This window comes from Atractosteus spatula, chromosome 8 (genome assembly GCF_055471065.1).
Source record: "Atractosteus spatula isolate fAtrSpa1 chromosome 8, fAtrSpa1.hap1, whole genome shotgun sequence".
Taxonomy (NCBI): Eukaryota; Metazoa; Chordata; class Actinopteri; order Semionotiformes; family Lepisosteidae; genus Atractosteus; species Atractosteus spatula.
In genome coordinates, this window is record NC_142713.1 from 45,498,548 (window position 1) to 45,514,625 (window position 16,078).

General features: G+C 39.4%; 2 protein-coding genes across 3 annotated transcripts in view; one reads left to right on the forward strand and one right to left on the reverse strand.

Annotated features, from left to right (window-relative positions):
* Positions 1-423: 423 nt before the first annotated feature.
* cbll1 (Cbl proto-oncogene like 1) lies at positions 424-12,474 on the reverse strand. Of its 2 annotated transcripts, none has more exons than XM_088924267.1 (6): positions 12,392-12,474; positions 7,563-7,730; positions 6,165-6,265; positions 5,905-5,988; positions 5,559-5,632; positions 424-3,768 (listed from the first exon to the last, which is right to left on the reverse strand). In XM_088924267.1, the coding sequence occupies exons 2-6, from the start codon at positions 7,600-7,602 to the stop codon at positions 2,688-2,690; spliced, it is 1,380 nt and encodes a 459-aa protein (XP_088780393.1). In that variant the 5' UTR covers positions 7,603-7,730; positions 12,392-12,474; the 3' UTR covers positions 424-2,687. The 2 variants fall into 2 exon arrangements, with proteins under 2 accessions (XP_088780393.1, XP_088780392.1); XM_088924266.1 differs by lacking the exon at positions 12,392-12,474 and adding an exon at positions 9,878-9,901.
* LOC148829685 (sortilin) overlaps positions 12,436-16,078 on the forward strand; it is a 33,022-nt gene continuing 29,379 nt past the window's right edge. The window contains exons 1-2 of the mRNA XM_088924262.1: positions 12,436-12,862; positions 14,210-14,272. Coding sequence (XP_088780388.1) covers positions 12,629-12,862; positions 14,210-14,272 — 297 coding nt within the window. The 5' untranslated portion in view covers positions 12,436-12,628. The remainder of the gene's footprint in view (positions 12,863-14,209; positions 14,273-16,078) is intronic.

Genomic DNA, 16,078 nt, shown 5'->3' on the forward strand with positions numbered 1-16,078 from the left:
AGACGAGTACGTTAGGTCCCCCTATAGGAACAGAAATTAGCCAAAGGGTAGTTGCAAAGCTGGAGGTGGGATAGGAGCAAGAGAGGCAGTGCTATACTGTGCTATTCATTATTTTATTAGGCAGCAATGTCACGCAGAATTACAATTAGAAGTGATGAGGAAGACATTATCAGCTGCAGTCATCCCTCCTAAACATACCTCTATTAAATACTCCAATAAACCATTCTGTCTTCCTTATTTAAGAAATCTTAAAGCAATTTCCCCCATAGTTATCAGTGTGAATGCAGTGCTTCATATACTTGAAGGTTTATTAAACTTTTTTCGTGAAAACATTTCATAATATTTCAAGCACACAAATATTTGACCCGTGTAACCATTTATGGCTCTGTTCACACATGAATGATACGCAACAAAATAAAAATGTTAAATCAAATAACATCTAAGGTAGGGTAGTATTTACTTTGTACATAGAAGTATATATTAGACAATTCATGAATACTTCACGTCACTATTGAAAAATGCTCTTTAGAAAAAAGCATAAAGACTTTGGATATTGAATGTTTTTGAGATCATTTGGATTGATCATTCAAGACAGACACAGCTCGGTGACTTTGCTACTTAACACACTAAATCACGTCACCAGTGAGACAGCTGACTGGGTACAAGTGAAGAGGCAATGTGAAGCTATGGAACAGAACGGAGGATTGAGTGAAAAGTCAACTACACAGAAACAAAAACGGTGTCAAAATAATTCATCACAGAAGATATTTAGCAACATTTAGCTTTTAATGTTTCTAGTTGGCCTTGTGCAGCAGAATGGCTTCTTATGTTGGCGTCCCACATCTGCAAAAGCATTACACTCTTGCTACCCTTGTTCAAAGTGAACTCCTCATTGAAGTCTTGCCAACACTCTGCCAGAACTCTGACTTTCCCACAAGAACATAAAAATCACGAAACTTTTAATAAGGATTTCTTTCACTTTGGGGGGAAAAAATGTCTGCTAATAAAAATCACTCCATAGATTTGACATTAGCCGTTTAAAAATGTCTAATGTGACAAAGAAATGGTACAGCTAGGAGCTATAAATGCCTAAAAAACAAAAATATATTTATTTTTGGTCAGAATAAATTCAAACACTTTTTCTTGACAAATTACAGCACTGTTGACATCTAAAAACCTACTGCACCGCTCTGCTTTTTAACTCTGCAAATTAGCAAGCTGTTACCATTTGTCACTGCAAAGTATCCATTGTACATCATTTTATTAATTTCTTAATTAATATTTTCCCCAACTTCCCATAATGCACGCAAGTTCAAGGATTTGGCATTTGATTTTCCAAGATTTTAAAACAGAACTTGGCAGTGCTTGTATTTCCTTAGTACTGCCCTTGCTCTGTATGTGACCTGAAGAGATTCATATTTACACAAGGGAGCTAAAAACCAAGAAGAGTCCATTGGGCCAGTCCAGCTTGCTGGGGTAACTGATTGAAGAACGTCAAGTGGTCATTTGGATTACTGCATTCAATCAAAATCAATCAGGTCTGTTCCACACATGTACAGTGCATACAGCACTGCCTCTTACACCACATATTGAAACTACTTAATTTCCATAAACTGCCTCTGGGCCAGATTCTAGATGAACCTCTTTAATATAATCAATAAGATTACAAATTCATTCGCATCTGGTGTAATTTACAAGGCATTTACAAAGTTAGCTGGCTTATTCAAACAACTGTATTATGACAACTGTGCACCAAGGAGCAGTGTAATCAGGTACACACACACGGAATCATGGCGAACCGTGACAGACACAGTACACACCAGAGTGCATTCTTGTTAGCATGTGTGCTAGCAATTGTATGCCACAGGAATACACTACATGCCATCTAATGCAGTGCATTTAGCCTGGTGATGCTAGCGCCCTCTAGTGCATACTGCTGTTCTCCAGGATACCATTTGTATTACAATGGGAAATTAAAAAGGAAATGCAATTATTTGGGTTAAAACTGTTAAATAACAAACAACAGCAAAAATAACTAAGAATAATTACCACTCTAATTAAAATGTACCATCTAGCCTGCCATCAAACAAAAACCGTCCCCAACACACCCATCATAGGTAATGAAATTTAAAATGCGTTTTCAGATTCATTTCCATTTACAATTACTCTAGATCTTATTTGAGTGATCCAAAACTTGTTCTGGCTAATGTCATCATATGTCATAATGAAAATGTGAAACGATGCCCTTGTTACAAAAATTACATGGAACGAAAACTCAGTGCGCAATGAACTTAAACTGATGCTTGGTAACAGTCCCAGATGTACTTAAATCCCCAAAACATGTAATAGAACCAAATAACATCAAATGTTACAAAATCTTTTCATTTGTACACATATATACAGTTTATCTAGGAGTAATATCAATGTTGAACCCTAGTTAAACTTCTGTACTGGGAAGTCTTTACTAAAACAATGTTTTAATTTGATCTTTTTCCATTAGGGTTACACATAAATGTTTATTATGCCCATGATTTCTTACAGATGATGAAATTAAAAGGCAAACCCCTAAAAAAACAATCCTTAAAAAAAATATTGAACGTTGTTCAATGAACTCGGCATTATCGGGGAAGGGGGGGGGGATGACACAGCTACACATACAGTTATCCTAGGAACTCATCGCCCGGGTCCTACTGGTAGTACGGCCGATATCGCGACTGATCTGGGTGGAGGGGTCCAGGTATTTGACCCTGAGGTGGGGGGCCCTGCATCCTGGGTGGAGGAGGTCCCCTGGGTGCTGGCCACATACCTGGACTCATCCCCCCCGGCTGGGTGAAAGGAGGGCTAAGAGTTCCTTGGTCTTCAGAGAACTGCTGCAGGGAGCCAGGGTTGTAATGGTGAGGCGGGGGCCCGCTGACAGGAGGGCCGCCGTGCTGAGGGGGGGGAGGAGGACCCGGAGGAGGGTGGTTCATGTAGGGGGGCATCTGGTTAATGATGTGTCCTGGGGGAGGGGTGATGGGCGGAGGGGCAGACGACATGGGGGGAGGCGGCGCTTGGTTGTAGACCATGTGCGGAGTCCCCGAGGCCTGGGGTGGGTGCTGCATGGGGTGGCTGATGGGCGGAGGGGGAGGGGGCGGCGGCCCGTAGTGCTGCTGCGGCGCCATCATGTGGTGCGGGTGGGAGACTACGGGCTGGGTGCTATACTCGCTGGGGTGGTGGTGCGGGGGGGGCGCGGGGCCCGGAGGGGGGGGCTCGCGGTTGGGGCCGCCCCCGGAGGTGGCCGCGTCATCCTGGATGGGCACGGTGATCAGGTTGCTGTGCTTGCGGGTGGTGACGGTGGAGATGCGGAAGGTCTCCTGGGCCACAGAGCGGGGGGGGCCCAGCGCGGCCAAGTCCGAGGAGGAGGGAGGGGGTGGGGCCGCCCGCAGGTCCTCGTGAGGCTGGCTGTAGTGCTCATGGCTCACGTGCTGCAGGGGCGGCGGCGGGATCAGGACGTGGGGCTTGGGGAGGTGCGGGAGGTGGTGCTTGTCCGGCGGCAGCAGGAAGCGCTCGGGCAGCTCCGAGGGGGGAGGCCCGGCCAGGGGCGGCAGGTGAAGGCTGTCTCCTTGAGGCCGGCCTGCCACTGGCTTGCCTGCCCTCATGTGGCGGTGGTTGATGTGGGCCTGCAGGTCCCTCTGAGACAGGTACGTCCGCTTGCAGCCCTGCACTATGCTGCACATGAAGAGAGAGCCCCTCAGACACTGCTCGATGCGCTGGACTGGGTCATTGCAGCTGTAAAGAGAGAATCTCAGCTCAGCTTCAGGCTCAATGTGGGAAATGAGCTCATTCTCATCACACAGGTACATGTAAAGCTACCTCAATGAGTAAAGAATGGGGGAGCTGCAATCAATGCATGCCAAAGCACGCATTTAAAAGGGATACTATACTCTAGAACAGCATAAACCTACTCAATAACTACAGCGAGTACGTTACTTTCTCCACTGTATTCAATAAGCAATTGCAAACTTTAATTTAAAAATGAAAAAGGAATATTTTGACACTCAAATTCTCATATAGGAGGAACATAAAAATGCATCAGGAGTAATTATATCCTATGGCAACACTGCCTACCCAGTTGATTATCATATCCCCAAGCACCATCCTTACCTTTTCCATTCAAAACACTACAGTTTTTTTTAAGTGACATTAAAACATTTTTACCCATCATTAGCTTTATATATTTAAAAAGGCAACAAAAATATGGCACAAAAGCCACTGAATACAACAATTTCTGAATAGCACAAAGCAAATGAAGAGATTCAGATTATCATGCTAATACAGAATTTTAATAAGAAAAATTCAGTGATCCACACTTCTAATTTCAACAGGAAGGAAATCTGAACTATGCAAGTAAAAAACAATTTAAAAGAAATTAACTACTGCCATCACATACTGGTGAATGACAGGCACAGCACATTTCATTTCCTGGGTCTGCACTGAAAAAACTGCGATATTAACTACTCTGAGAAAATACATGAGAACACTGCGCAACATAGCCTCTGCAGAAATCGTACTAGCCATCACAATACAATGTTTGCTAATTAATTTTTTTTTTCAATTTTAGCATCTATTTGTTACTTTGTAAGTGGATAAAAAAACAGATGACATGAGGTACTGTTTAGCTCCCACTGATAATGATTTAAGATAAGATAAAAGAGAGATCAGATCACTTTATTGGCCATATACAATTTCTTGTATTAGGAATTTGTCTTTTCGCATACCCTGACTTGCTCTGCATGAGACACACAGAGAAGCTTGGGTCTGAGCGCATGGTAGCCATTTACACGGTGCCCCTGGAGCAGCTGGGGTTAAGGGCCTTGCTCAGGGGCCCAACAGAGTAAGATTCCTCTGCCAGCCGCAGGATATGAACTGGCAACCTTCCAGTCCCAGGTACAGATCCTTAGCCACAGAGCCAAGGCACTGCCTCAAACTTTAAACTGAACTACATAGCACACCACTTGGGATTGAACGGGGTCCGACAGAGTCATTCCACAGGGAACCAGCTGGCTGATCTAAAGGAGACCTCAACCTCAATTGATTTAATTTCAAAATTAGCACATTTTCAAGAAGATGAAGTTTACACATTCTAGAAAACCATTCAGATCATCGAGCTGTTTTGTTGCTGGTAGCTAAGTGATCAGAGGCTCTCATTCCAACTGTCACATCGAAAAAGCCAGGTTATCTGCTTCAATGACATGGCTGCGTAATTTGTTTCACATTCCCCACAATCCTTTGTGTAAGAAAGCGTAGCCCATTCTCAATTCTGTATGCACTTCCCCATATTTCAGTAACTTCTGAAACATGAATTCCAGAAGCATGGGTTCAGTCCACTTCTAATTCAAAATAATGTAATTTAATAATGTAAACCATTAAAAGTTGTTTGCACAGAGCTGCAAAATTTTGAATGCTTTTATTCAAATGTAGCTAGCATTAGACAATGTTATGTACACATCTACTAAATTTATCTCCGACACACTCAACAGGGAATTTAAAACATCTTCATAGAAAAAAAAGAAACTTACCCTGGGCACATTTTGTCACATTTCTTCTCATGAATAACCGCACATTCATAACAGAAAACATGCTTACACGGAATCTGTAAAAAAAAGTTGGGCTTTCAGTTGCAAAGAAAAACCAGTATGAAAACTCTTTTAATCAAGAGTATAAATGTAAGCAACTGGATACACAATAAAGACTCTATAAACTCTAGAATACTATAGGATATTTTCAGTTAAATTTAAACATGTTCAAAGTACGGAACGTCTTGACACATAGGATTGAACTGGAATTAAAAAAAAACTTTAAAAATATTCAAAGTAGTGAACGTCTGGATACATAGGATTGAACTGGAATTCAATTTACCCTTACCATTCGACCATATATCTTTATGGGCAGCCCACATTTGTCACAGAAATGAACAGGTGTGTCATCTTTTTCTCCAATCAAATTAACCTGTGGAAAGAACCTTTATTAAATTATGGATTTAGGGACAATAGAGACTTGTAGTTTTCTTTTACTCCAACTACTGTAAACACTACTTCAAACCCAGTCATATTTAGACAATTGTCCAATTAATAGCCAATATCATACACTGTATTTATATATTTACTGTATATCATATACTATACCTTAAAGTCCCAAAACAATTGTTGAGGAAATCTTCTCTGACTTCCAAAAATGTCTCCAGATTTGCATTCATACCTTTCTTCTTCACTGTATCCAAAGTTTTCTGAAATGACATTAAAAATATGGGAGACTTGATGACCTGACATCTCCTTTAAAAAACTCAAACCACAAAGTAGACTGAAATTAAAGCTGTACCTATTTTTATGAATGTAATTCGATCCCCAAACCCCTTTTGTATAGAGGAAAACTTGTAAAAAGAAAAACCTATTTTCATTATTTCTAACTAGGAAAAAGTATTATTTATTATGGACCCCAAAAATGTCACACCTACTTTTACTTTTTCACCACAAAATGACAAAAGAAACGATAATAACCAACAATCATACTGCGTTTTTAATAAGACAAACACTGGTTCCCTAGTTAGACATCATTAATCATATCTAAGTATAGTACTGTACAGTACCCACTTAATTTGCTTTTGTGTTCTCAACATCTTTAGGGTCCATGATAAAGCAAAATCACAGATTTTCCTACACGAAAAGTAAGAGCGCTCATGATAGAGAACAACGCATGAATAAGATGCCGTGAACTGTATCACGTCTCTCATGCCACTCTGTAGGCTCTGTACAGGCTCTCGCCCATTCTAGCAAGTGGAAGGCAATGCATACACTTGATATGAAATGAGTCGCATGATGCCTTCCTCTCTACTTTTTGCAGGAGTTTTGAAATTTTTCTTCCTATGGCTTTTTGTAGTTTTAAAATCGACTTTCATTATTCGAAACGAAGGTACTAATTTCTCATGCTTCACAGTAGCGAATTTTCATAAAAAGAGGTACATGTGCACTATATTTTAAAAGTATGACATTTTAAAAACACCATATATGAGAGATTGAAATCTGAAACTGACAACTTTCATATTACTATTATTTCTTTATGCTTCACCTTTTTAACTGGGGAGAAATGAAACTTTCTAATTATGTGGGTTAAACTTTAAAAATAACTTTGTTACTAGTCTGTGGTCAATTTAACCAATAATCATGATGTCTAAACTTCAACTTACAGATGTTGCTGTTTACTGAATATTCATGCATTCTAGCTAAACAGAAATAACACATAAACTGAAAAAATAACTCAGATGAGGCTAGCTAAACTTGCAGACATTACTGACAGAGTGAAACACTAACAACAACAGAACTGGCATCTCTTCCAATTAAACAATGTCTGTCTACAAAATACTGTGCGAGTGGTTTTATTGGAACATCACAATAAAACGATTTTTAATACACGACACATTTATGACAAAACAGAAAACCTAACATAATACTTGACAGCATCCACAAAAAGGGAGCAGAATGCAAGACCACCCCTTCGAATTCACAAAAGCAAAAGAGCAGTCTTACCATCATCACCAGCCTGCGTTTTGGAAGGTATTCTGTTCATGGCCCTTTGGGACCTTACTGCTGGCTTGTTTCTGATGGTTTGTTTGGAGAGAAGCTTTATGGGAATCCGCCTGCGCACGTCAGGCCCCCCCAAGCTACCTGGCCCATCCGTGCCCTGTAAGTCATTGTCTGAAAGCAAAAAGAATCCAGCAAGTTTACCGTTTTGACTTCTATACTCGTCCATAGGGGCAATGACAGCAAAGGCAATATGGTTTCTTTTCATTTCTGCAATGGAAGTCACTGCTGCTACCACAGCGATCTAGCATCATGGGTCTGAATTCAGGAGGGGGCACCCTGTGTGTGGAGTCTGCACTTTCTCCCTGCGGGCACACGAGCCTTCTCTGGGAACTCTGTGCTGTCTATAAATCTGTGGCATATATAAATTCTGGCCCTTAAGCATCTGATGATTGTGTGTATTTGTAGCCCTGTGATGGGCTGGCTTCCCATCCAGTACGCCCTGCTTCTGCAGGGCAAGGCTCTGTCCTGCCACGGCCTTTACTGTCACTGAAAGGGAAAGACAGATGTGACACAAAGTTATCAAAAGAGTGTACGTGGTAAGAGAATTTAACAGTGCCCTTCAAAATAAAAAGGGTGTTCTCAGCTACGCTCACACAACGTAATGAGTAGCCGTACACAGCTGAATTCCACATTTGAATGACACTGAAAATCAGAGAATCAGATACTAATCCCAGAGTTCCCACACCTGCCAGAATCACAACGGGTCCCAATCCTACTGGGAGAGGGAGGAGAGAACTCAGTTGAACTGGCAGCCCAGTATGTGATCTCCTGTCACAGCCATGAGGAACAGTGAGTCTGTCTCCCAATAATGCTCCATCCGCCTACAGTATATGCCAATGTTTTATAATATGTGTTTGTTGTAAATGTCTGTAGATTTTATTTTACTTTTATTTTTTGTTGTGTTTAATGTAAATATAATTACTTTATTTGTCTTGGCAACACTGATTGTACCCATCGGTCATGCTAATAAAGCACCTTGAATAGAATAGAATACTGAAAACTTGGTACCCTAATCTGAGGAATCTCTTTCAATTCCACATCGGCTACACCACATCAGTTTCAATAACCGCTTTTCCAATTCAGGATCATCGTGGCTGAAAGACTATCTTAGGATGCATTTGTTGCAAGGCAGGATACACGCTGGACAGGATGGAGATCCACACACAGACACGAGCACGCACACACCCACCAACACGTCTTTCGAGGAAACACGAAAACAAGATAATACAAACTCGACACGGGTAGCGCCCAGGGCTCCAGCGCTGAAGGTGCAACAATGTGCCACCAGTATCAGCTGAATGTACTTTTAAATGTCAAAAATAGTTCCTAGAACAAGCACACTATACAAATACTAATTAATTATTTTAAAGACTGTAATTATATGTAACTGTACTTCACGTCTTATACTGTGAAATTAAGCTTATGTCATACATCACCTGATAAAAAGTTCCGTTTTTCAGAAAAGATTATGATCTTCAAAACAAGGGAAAAATAGTACTAAAACGGGAAATCCGGTCATCAAATGCCAGAGAATTCTAAATTCACCTGAAGACGGTCATTAACTATTTCTTAAAGCCAAATTAACGGCGAAAAGAACAAGCTAAATTTTCACATTTCGGCAATGAGTGCAGTCTTTCATCGACACTCTGAAATCGGGACTACGATTCCCAAATCATTGCAAAATAAACGGGACTAAGAACGATGAACTTCTTGACGATTTGAAAACAACACAAACCTAAGACTGACTTACGGATTTTTTATATCCTTTTCAGTGAAGTTCGAAATCAAACATTTGTATAATCTTTTCTGAAACGTACTAGTTTTAAGTCCGTGGGGAAAACGGGGAAAAAAACTACCGAAGACAACAGGTGACAACCGAGGCAGAACTCCGCTACCTGTTCTGCAAAACTTGTAACCCCTTTCATCCAGTGTAAATGAACCACTGTTTCAGGTTCACGAACACCGTTTGAAATTCGCTATTTTTAACAGATCATGAAGGGGGCAGAAAACAAATCACACCGCGGCGCACACTTCTTCAGCAAAACAGCCCCTTCCTCTCTTATTCAATGGATGCTGCGAGAAAACTGCAGAAGGCCGCAAGGCTCCGCACTGAGGCTTCTCCAACTTCACAGTCAGGCAACTGGCTCAGAAATGTACCCTGGTCCTGCGTAAACCCAGTGAATGTCTGTGCATCCAATTTGATTTTAGAGAGGACAGAATACGGCTAAATTGGACACAGAAAGGAATTCCCTCCTTACCATTCTGGTCCATGATTCGGAGCGCTGCACGGTGGGAGCGGAAGTGAGGGGATTCAGGGGCGGGGCTTTCAACGGAAGAGCGCGCAAGGCGTCTTGCGTCTTACAGACTAAGACGGTCCGACGTAAGGAGGTGGTGTATGTTAAACCTTTAAGAAAAACGTACTCAACGTTGTAATAATTGCAGAGAAAATACTCTGGATTGCTGTTAGTCTATGTATCAATTGTGGTTGTTAACGTTGGAAATGGGGGGGCAAGATTTATGACCGTAGCAAAATGTCGTCTTCATTATCATAGAGTGGAGTAGCTAATCCGAAGGCAAAAGGAAATGGGCGTGATGTGGAATGTATACAAGTACTATAACGTGGTTAAAGCTATTCTATAATGGGATATCTATAAGCGAACAGGAACTGGAAATGTGCGAGTTGCTATCCCCACGACCTGCTAAGAAACCCTATCGGCCGTCTTGGTAATTACTCTCCCACTTTGAGTGGAAGTGGAAAGCAGAGTTGTGACAAATTTATCACAAATATTGCAGTCGTAATTTTTAATACCTTCCAAAAGGTATGGTTCTGAAAGTAATCCAACACAAAACGCAGTTTGAACAATTGAACAGTTTGTACAACATATAAAACCCCGTCAGTTTTTTTTATATTTCCCTTAAAACTAAATTAATAAGATATACATCCCTAACATCCCGAATTGTATGTTGATACGTAATTGTATTCCATTAATTTTGAACAAACGATTTGACTCTCACACAATTCATACACATAATAAATTGTTCAACAAATTTATCTACATCTTTCAACGCAGTAACAGCTGAATATTCTGATATGTAAATTAAGCCTTCTCTTCATGACAAATTGTTAAAACTTGCCAATAAATTCAGTGAAAGCAAATATTTTTCCGTAGTTAACACCCACACACGTTACAAAACACAAATACCATTTAAAAAAAACATAAATAACTTTTAAAAACTGTACTCTGCACCTGAAACATTTTATACACAGTTACATATCTGTGATATGTAAATAAATACATTTGCTAAATATTTCAGAGTATTTCTTGACGGCTATCTCAGATAATGTATTGCCAAAAGGTTATGCAATGTGACTTGTTCCCCAAAAAAAAGTAAAATTATACAGCAACGTTTTCCAAATACGGGAAATTTCCTAGTCCCTTTTCTAAAAAATGTTTATAAAATGATAGACGTTATATAAAATAATAGATACATGTTATAGATATTTATAAAATAATAGATGAAGGTTTCAGACGCGTGAGAGTATGAGGAATAATAAGAATGTGTAGAGGCTATCTGCCTATTTGGTTTTCTTGATGTTGCTTATTGATCTACTCGTTTCTTGAAGTTTCTCGGAATATATTGCAAGCATATAGCGGCTTTTCAGGAAAATAACCACAGATCAACATGATAAAGCTTTTGAACAATTGAAAATCTGTTAATAAAAAGTTCTAATCTAAAAAAAAACCCTGTTTATATGTATCAGCAATTTTTTTCAGGGTTTTTGTTTCATTTTGGGTTAACAATTGCTGTACTTTTACTGTGATCTTACGATCCCTGGACCCACACCCACAGGGCAGAGAAAGTAGAGTATGCAAGTGAAGGGAATTCTGGCGGATTGAATGGGCTTTAGGGCTATAGTTTAGGGGGTGAATACTTTTTCAACCAACATACTTTAGTTTTTCATTTTATTTTGCAGCTGGTGCTGTCATTTAACTTCTTATACCTATAAAAGTGTTCGGTTTCAGCCAAAAAATGTGTACACATCATTTGTAATTTAACAAAATGAGACATCATTGAAAGGGGGTGAGTGCTTTTGTAGGGCCTTGTAATTCAGCTCAATTCAGTAAAGACTGCATTGAAACAAGGTTTAAAACCTACCCTGTCGTGAGCAAAACTCGCATAAAGTCACATACAGTAAGAGATCCGGTTATTCAGTTCTTGTTCACTTCAGTTCAATGCGTCAACGGGGAACCAGTCTCTACTGAGTTAAAATAGCGTCAGTTTTACACGACTGGTAAATTACAGGTTAGAAGCTAACTGTCGAGCAGTTTAAACCAGTTCAAATCAATAAATACTAGTTCAGACAGTTAGAAACCTATTATACATTTCAACTGAATGCAACCGGAATTTCCACTGGATAGCTCCCTGGATGGTAGCTCTCCTGAAAGACTAGAAAAAAAGAGACAAAAATAGACTGTTCTATACTGCCATCTTGTGGGTAATATTTAAATAGCTACCCGCAAAAGGTGTTACTTCCCACCTGAAAACAGTACTGTACTTTATTCAAGATTGCAGGCTGTGTTAGCACCGAATGTTGCAACCCCACCCGTACTTGAATTATTTCCAACTTCTGTTTTCCCAAATGTAGACGTGTATAGTACACTAAACTTATCAAATAATTTTTCATATTTAAATAAGAATCCAACAAAAAATGACAGACGAGGTTTCGATTAACGGTACAATATATTAACATATAGCCTATTGTAACTCACTTAATTCTCAACGTCATGGACCCGCATGTTCTCGTTGTGTCGTCGCTTACGAGAACGAAAGCATCCAATTCGAAGGAGCCATGTAAGTGAGGATATTTAAAATAGCTGTTTTGACAGTTAAATTGCCTCCACCTACTGTGTGCAAGCGAGACACTCGTGACCTGTCGCTTAAGTACCGTCTCCAAAACAGGACCAGGCTTTTGGATCCGGGTTTCTTTTCTCAAAAGTGTAGAGAAGATGACTTCGAGACATTTGGTCCTGACACTCTGCTACTGCATTATCGCAGGTGTATCCGCGGAATTCTCAGGATTCGCACCGCATTCGTGTCGAACACAGACGTTTTCCAGGACGCGAGTGAACCGTGAAATTAACCCCAGGTTTAAAAGGGGTGTTAGCTCTGAAAGTTTCACCCCCTGTTTCTCATCCCTCGAACTTGCAGATGTAAAGAAACTAAAGCAAAACACTCACGAGGTAAGGGTGTTTTTATTTCACAATGTATCGCGTACTGTAAATGAAGTGTACTTGCTAGCATCTTTATGTAATTTAAATTCACTGAACTACAATTGCACATAAGGACGCTTTTTGTGTCACGTGTGTTGAAAACATACTGAACACACACTAGGCTGTGATATCAATGTTTAACCTTACATTTTTTACAAAGTTAAAATGTCTTAAAAAGCGAAAGCAGTTGCGCACTATGTGCTGAAAATCAAAACAGCGCTAGGTTTACCTGAGGCGCTACTTGAAGGTTCATTGCAGGGCTATACAGAGCGTTTGGTAGATTTATACTAGAATTACGGTATTGTAGTGCATATTATTTATCAAAAGAATAATATACACTACTTTTTGAGGTGGCGTATTGTATTCTACAGTTCGTGTTTCATTATTATTTTTCTTATGTAAAAGGTAAGCTTATACAGTAGCTGCGGTGCTGCTCTGCGAATCCAAGTCCGAATCCTCACAACCGGGATGTCTGTGGCGCGAACTTTCAGTTCAATTACTTAGGCTACAGCATAGTCGTCCTCAGTATTCTCATATTGGCATAAACCACACTGAACTTTCTACAAGCAATGCGTTATACTGTAGGAACGTTCTGCCAACAAAGAGACAGGATGTATTCTGGATGTGCTTGCTGAATAAATTTACATTTTGGTTGTGTGGCATTAGCTTATAGTTAGATATAAGAATAAATTTGCAATGAATTCAGTTAACACCATGTTGGAGCACTGTACAAGTTATGTAAAATGTGTGCTCACACAGATAATCATACTGAGAAAGTACAGCTGGTATTAAAAAAAAAAGAGACAGAATTCCCAAATATATTGGAACACAAGAAAGGTTGCAAACGAGACCTGTTTGCTAGTTTGTAGCCAAACTAGGGTATTGGCTTCAACAACAAGGCTGGGTAGCTTGTGACATACTCCCACAACCCTTTGGGTAAAGGAATTATATAGTTGTGTATAAAGGGGACATTTTGTTTTAAAGGAGAAGAGATCACAGTCTCTAGATTAATAGGCATATTGCCACTGGCCTGCTAATTTTACAAAAGGGGAAGTGGGTATTTTTGTATTGTTTAGTTGCATTTCTGTAAGAGTATTTTTTTTTTATTTTTGGTAAATATGATGCTAACCATGTCAAGTTGCAACAAAAGACCATGTGAATTTAAATAATATAACATTTATAAAAAATGTCAAGTAAAATACTTTCTAAGACCCATGTATTTTCTAACATTTCTCATTTTACTTGTAATGTCAGTAACATTTTTCTAGTTCATCTTAGAAAGTCAACTTGGTGACCTCATTCTGCTCTCTTTTTCAGACTAAATTTCTTGACGATGATGGCTCCAGTTTCATCCTGAGTTGGGTGGGGGATGGGACTGGTGTAAGTATTTTTAAAATATTAAGATACAAAGTTCTAAAATAAACCTGAAAATGCATTAAACATAACAGACATTATACCGGATCGATGTAGAAGACTCTCACAAAGGAAGTGTGATACAGTTAGCTTTCTGTGTTTTGTCGTGGAATTTTATCGAAGAAGAGCCAGGAGAGGTATTCTCATTCACTCAGTAAGGTCTTTATTCATATTGCAATATGGGAAAAAGCCATCACCTGTCTGTGCAGAGAAGTGAAAGCTGATTCAAAAGCAAGCAGGGAGAGCCCTTGTTTTATATCTTTTTTAAGCTGATGCAACACTTCAAGGACAGGCAAAGCAGTCATTTTCCATTCCTTATAGGTTTTTACTTTAAGCAAAGAAGAGCAGTTATTCAAATAGTTTCTCATACTCCCTTCTTCAAGCAGCAGAGATAAACATTATTAAAGCATCCCATGCCATTGACGAGTTGGGTGCTATCACACTTTGTTCTAAGTATCCAGCTGCTTCTGCAGCACAGCTCTGTCCGTAAACAACATTTTTAGGATAAAACACTTTTTCTCAGTAACTTTCCATTACAGTTTTTCTCTTTTTTCAGGCCAAGTCTCCATTTACGTTATGGATAGTATGAAAAAGCAATTCGAACGTAGAGGACAGAGTTTTTTTAAAAGCCAAATGAATGTATTCCTTACTTTTTTGTGCTCAAGTTCTCCGTCTTCAAAGACACAATGTCTTGCTAATGATTTTTTTAGAATTTCCTTTAAATTGTAACAATATACTGTTGAACAATGTTAAAGGGAAGATTAAAAAATAAGCCTATCTGGCCCATCTTCCACAGTCTTGCTGACTTGTAACAAACAGATGAAAAGGTCTCCACCAGTTGTTTCTTGAAAGACACAATGGAATTAGTTTCTCCAAAAGTGCAAATCAGAATAAATGTAATAGTGAAGACATACTATATTATGTTTCTTTTTGGTTGAGTTTTAAAAGCCAGACGTGCTCTACTTGATACTACTTGGTAAATTACTTCAACCGAAATGTTGTGGTTTAACAGTTTAGATCTTGTGCAATGTTTGAGTTGCTGTGGTTGAGACCATGTGTTTTTGCAACAGCCTGTATTCTAAAGGAGTACAATTGTAGGCCCAATGGGCATACTCACCTTGGTCACTACTGTGGAGGTGTTACCACTGTTTGACTGGGATAAACCCACAAAGGGGTCAATATTTAGTTATAGTGTTGTCTTAATTTTGGCACAGGACCAAAAGAAACAGGCCTTCACCATTTCCAAGTGCAAGACAATGAGACAAAAAAGACTTGTACGTAACTTTTTATATAACAATGAGGAAGACAAAGCTACCTTATCATAAAATACAGCCTCCTCCACCCAGAACAGTCAAGTGAAAAAAAATACATAGTTCAAATCTGACTGTATAAATTGTAAGGATATAAATGCTGAATCACTCCAAAATTACACAATACATTTTACAAATAACACAGCTGAGGTGATTGCAGTAGATAAAAAACTCTTCAGTAAAACATTCCAGGTAACTAACTATTCATTGAGCATCGCTACAATTTAACAATGCTAGTAGATTTACAAATGCTAAAGGCAGTGCATCTCTCACAGTGACGTTCTCTTGCTGTCTCCTAAAGGGGTGATTGATAAAATGACAAAATAAATTGTGAAAATTAAAAAAGTAGGGCACAATCGATACAGATAAAAGGGTCACCTACTATGGAGTGTTGAAACTACAGGACTGGTAAAACATATCGACCTAAAACTAAAATAGAAACAGAAGATACATTTCTTTTTAA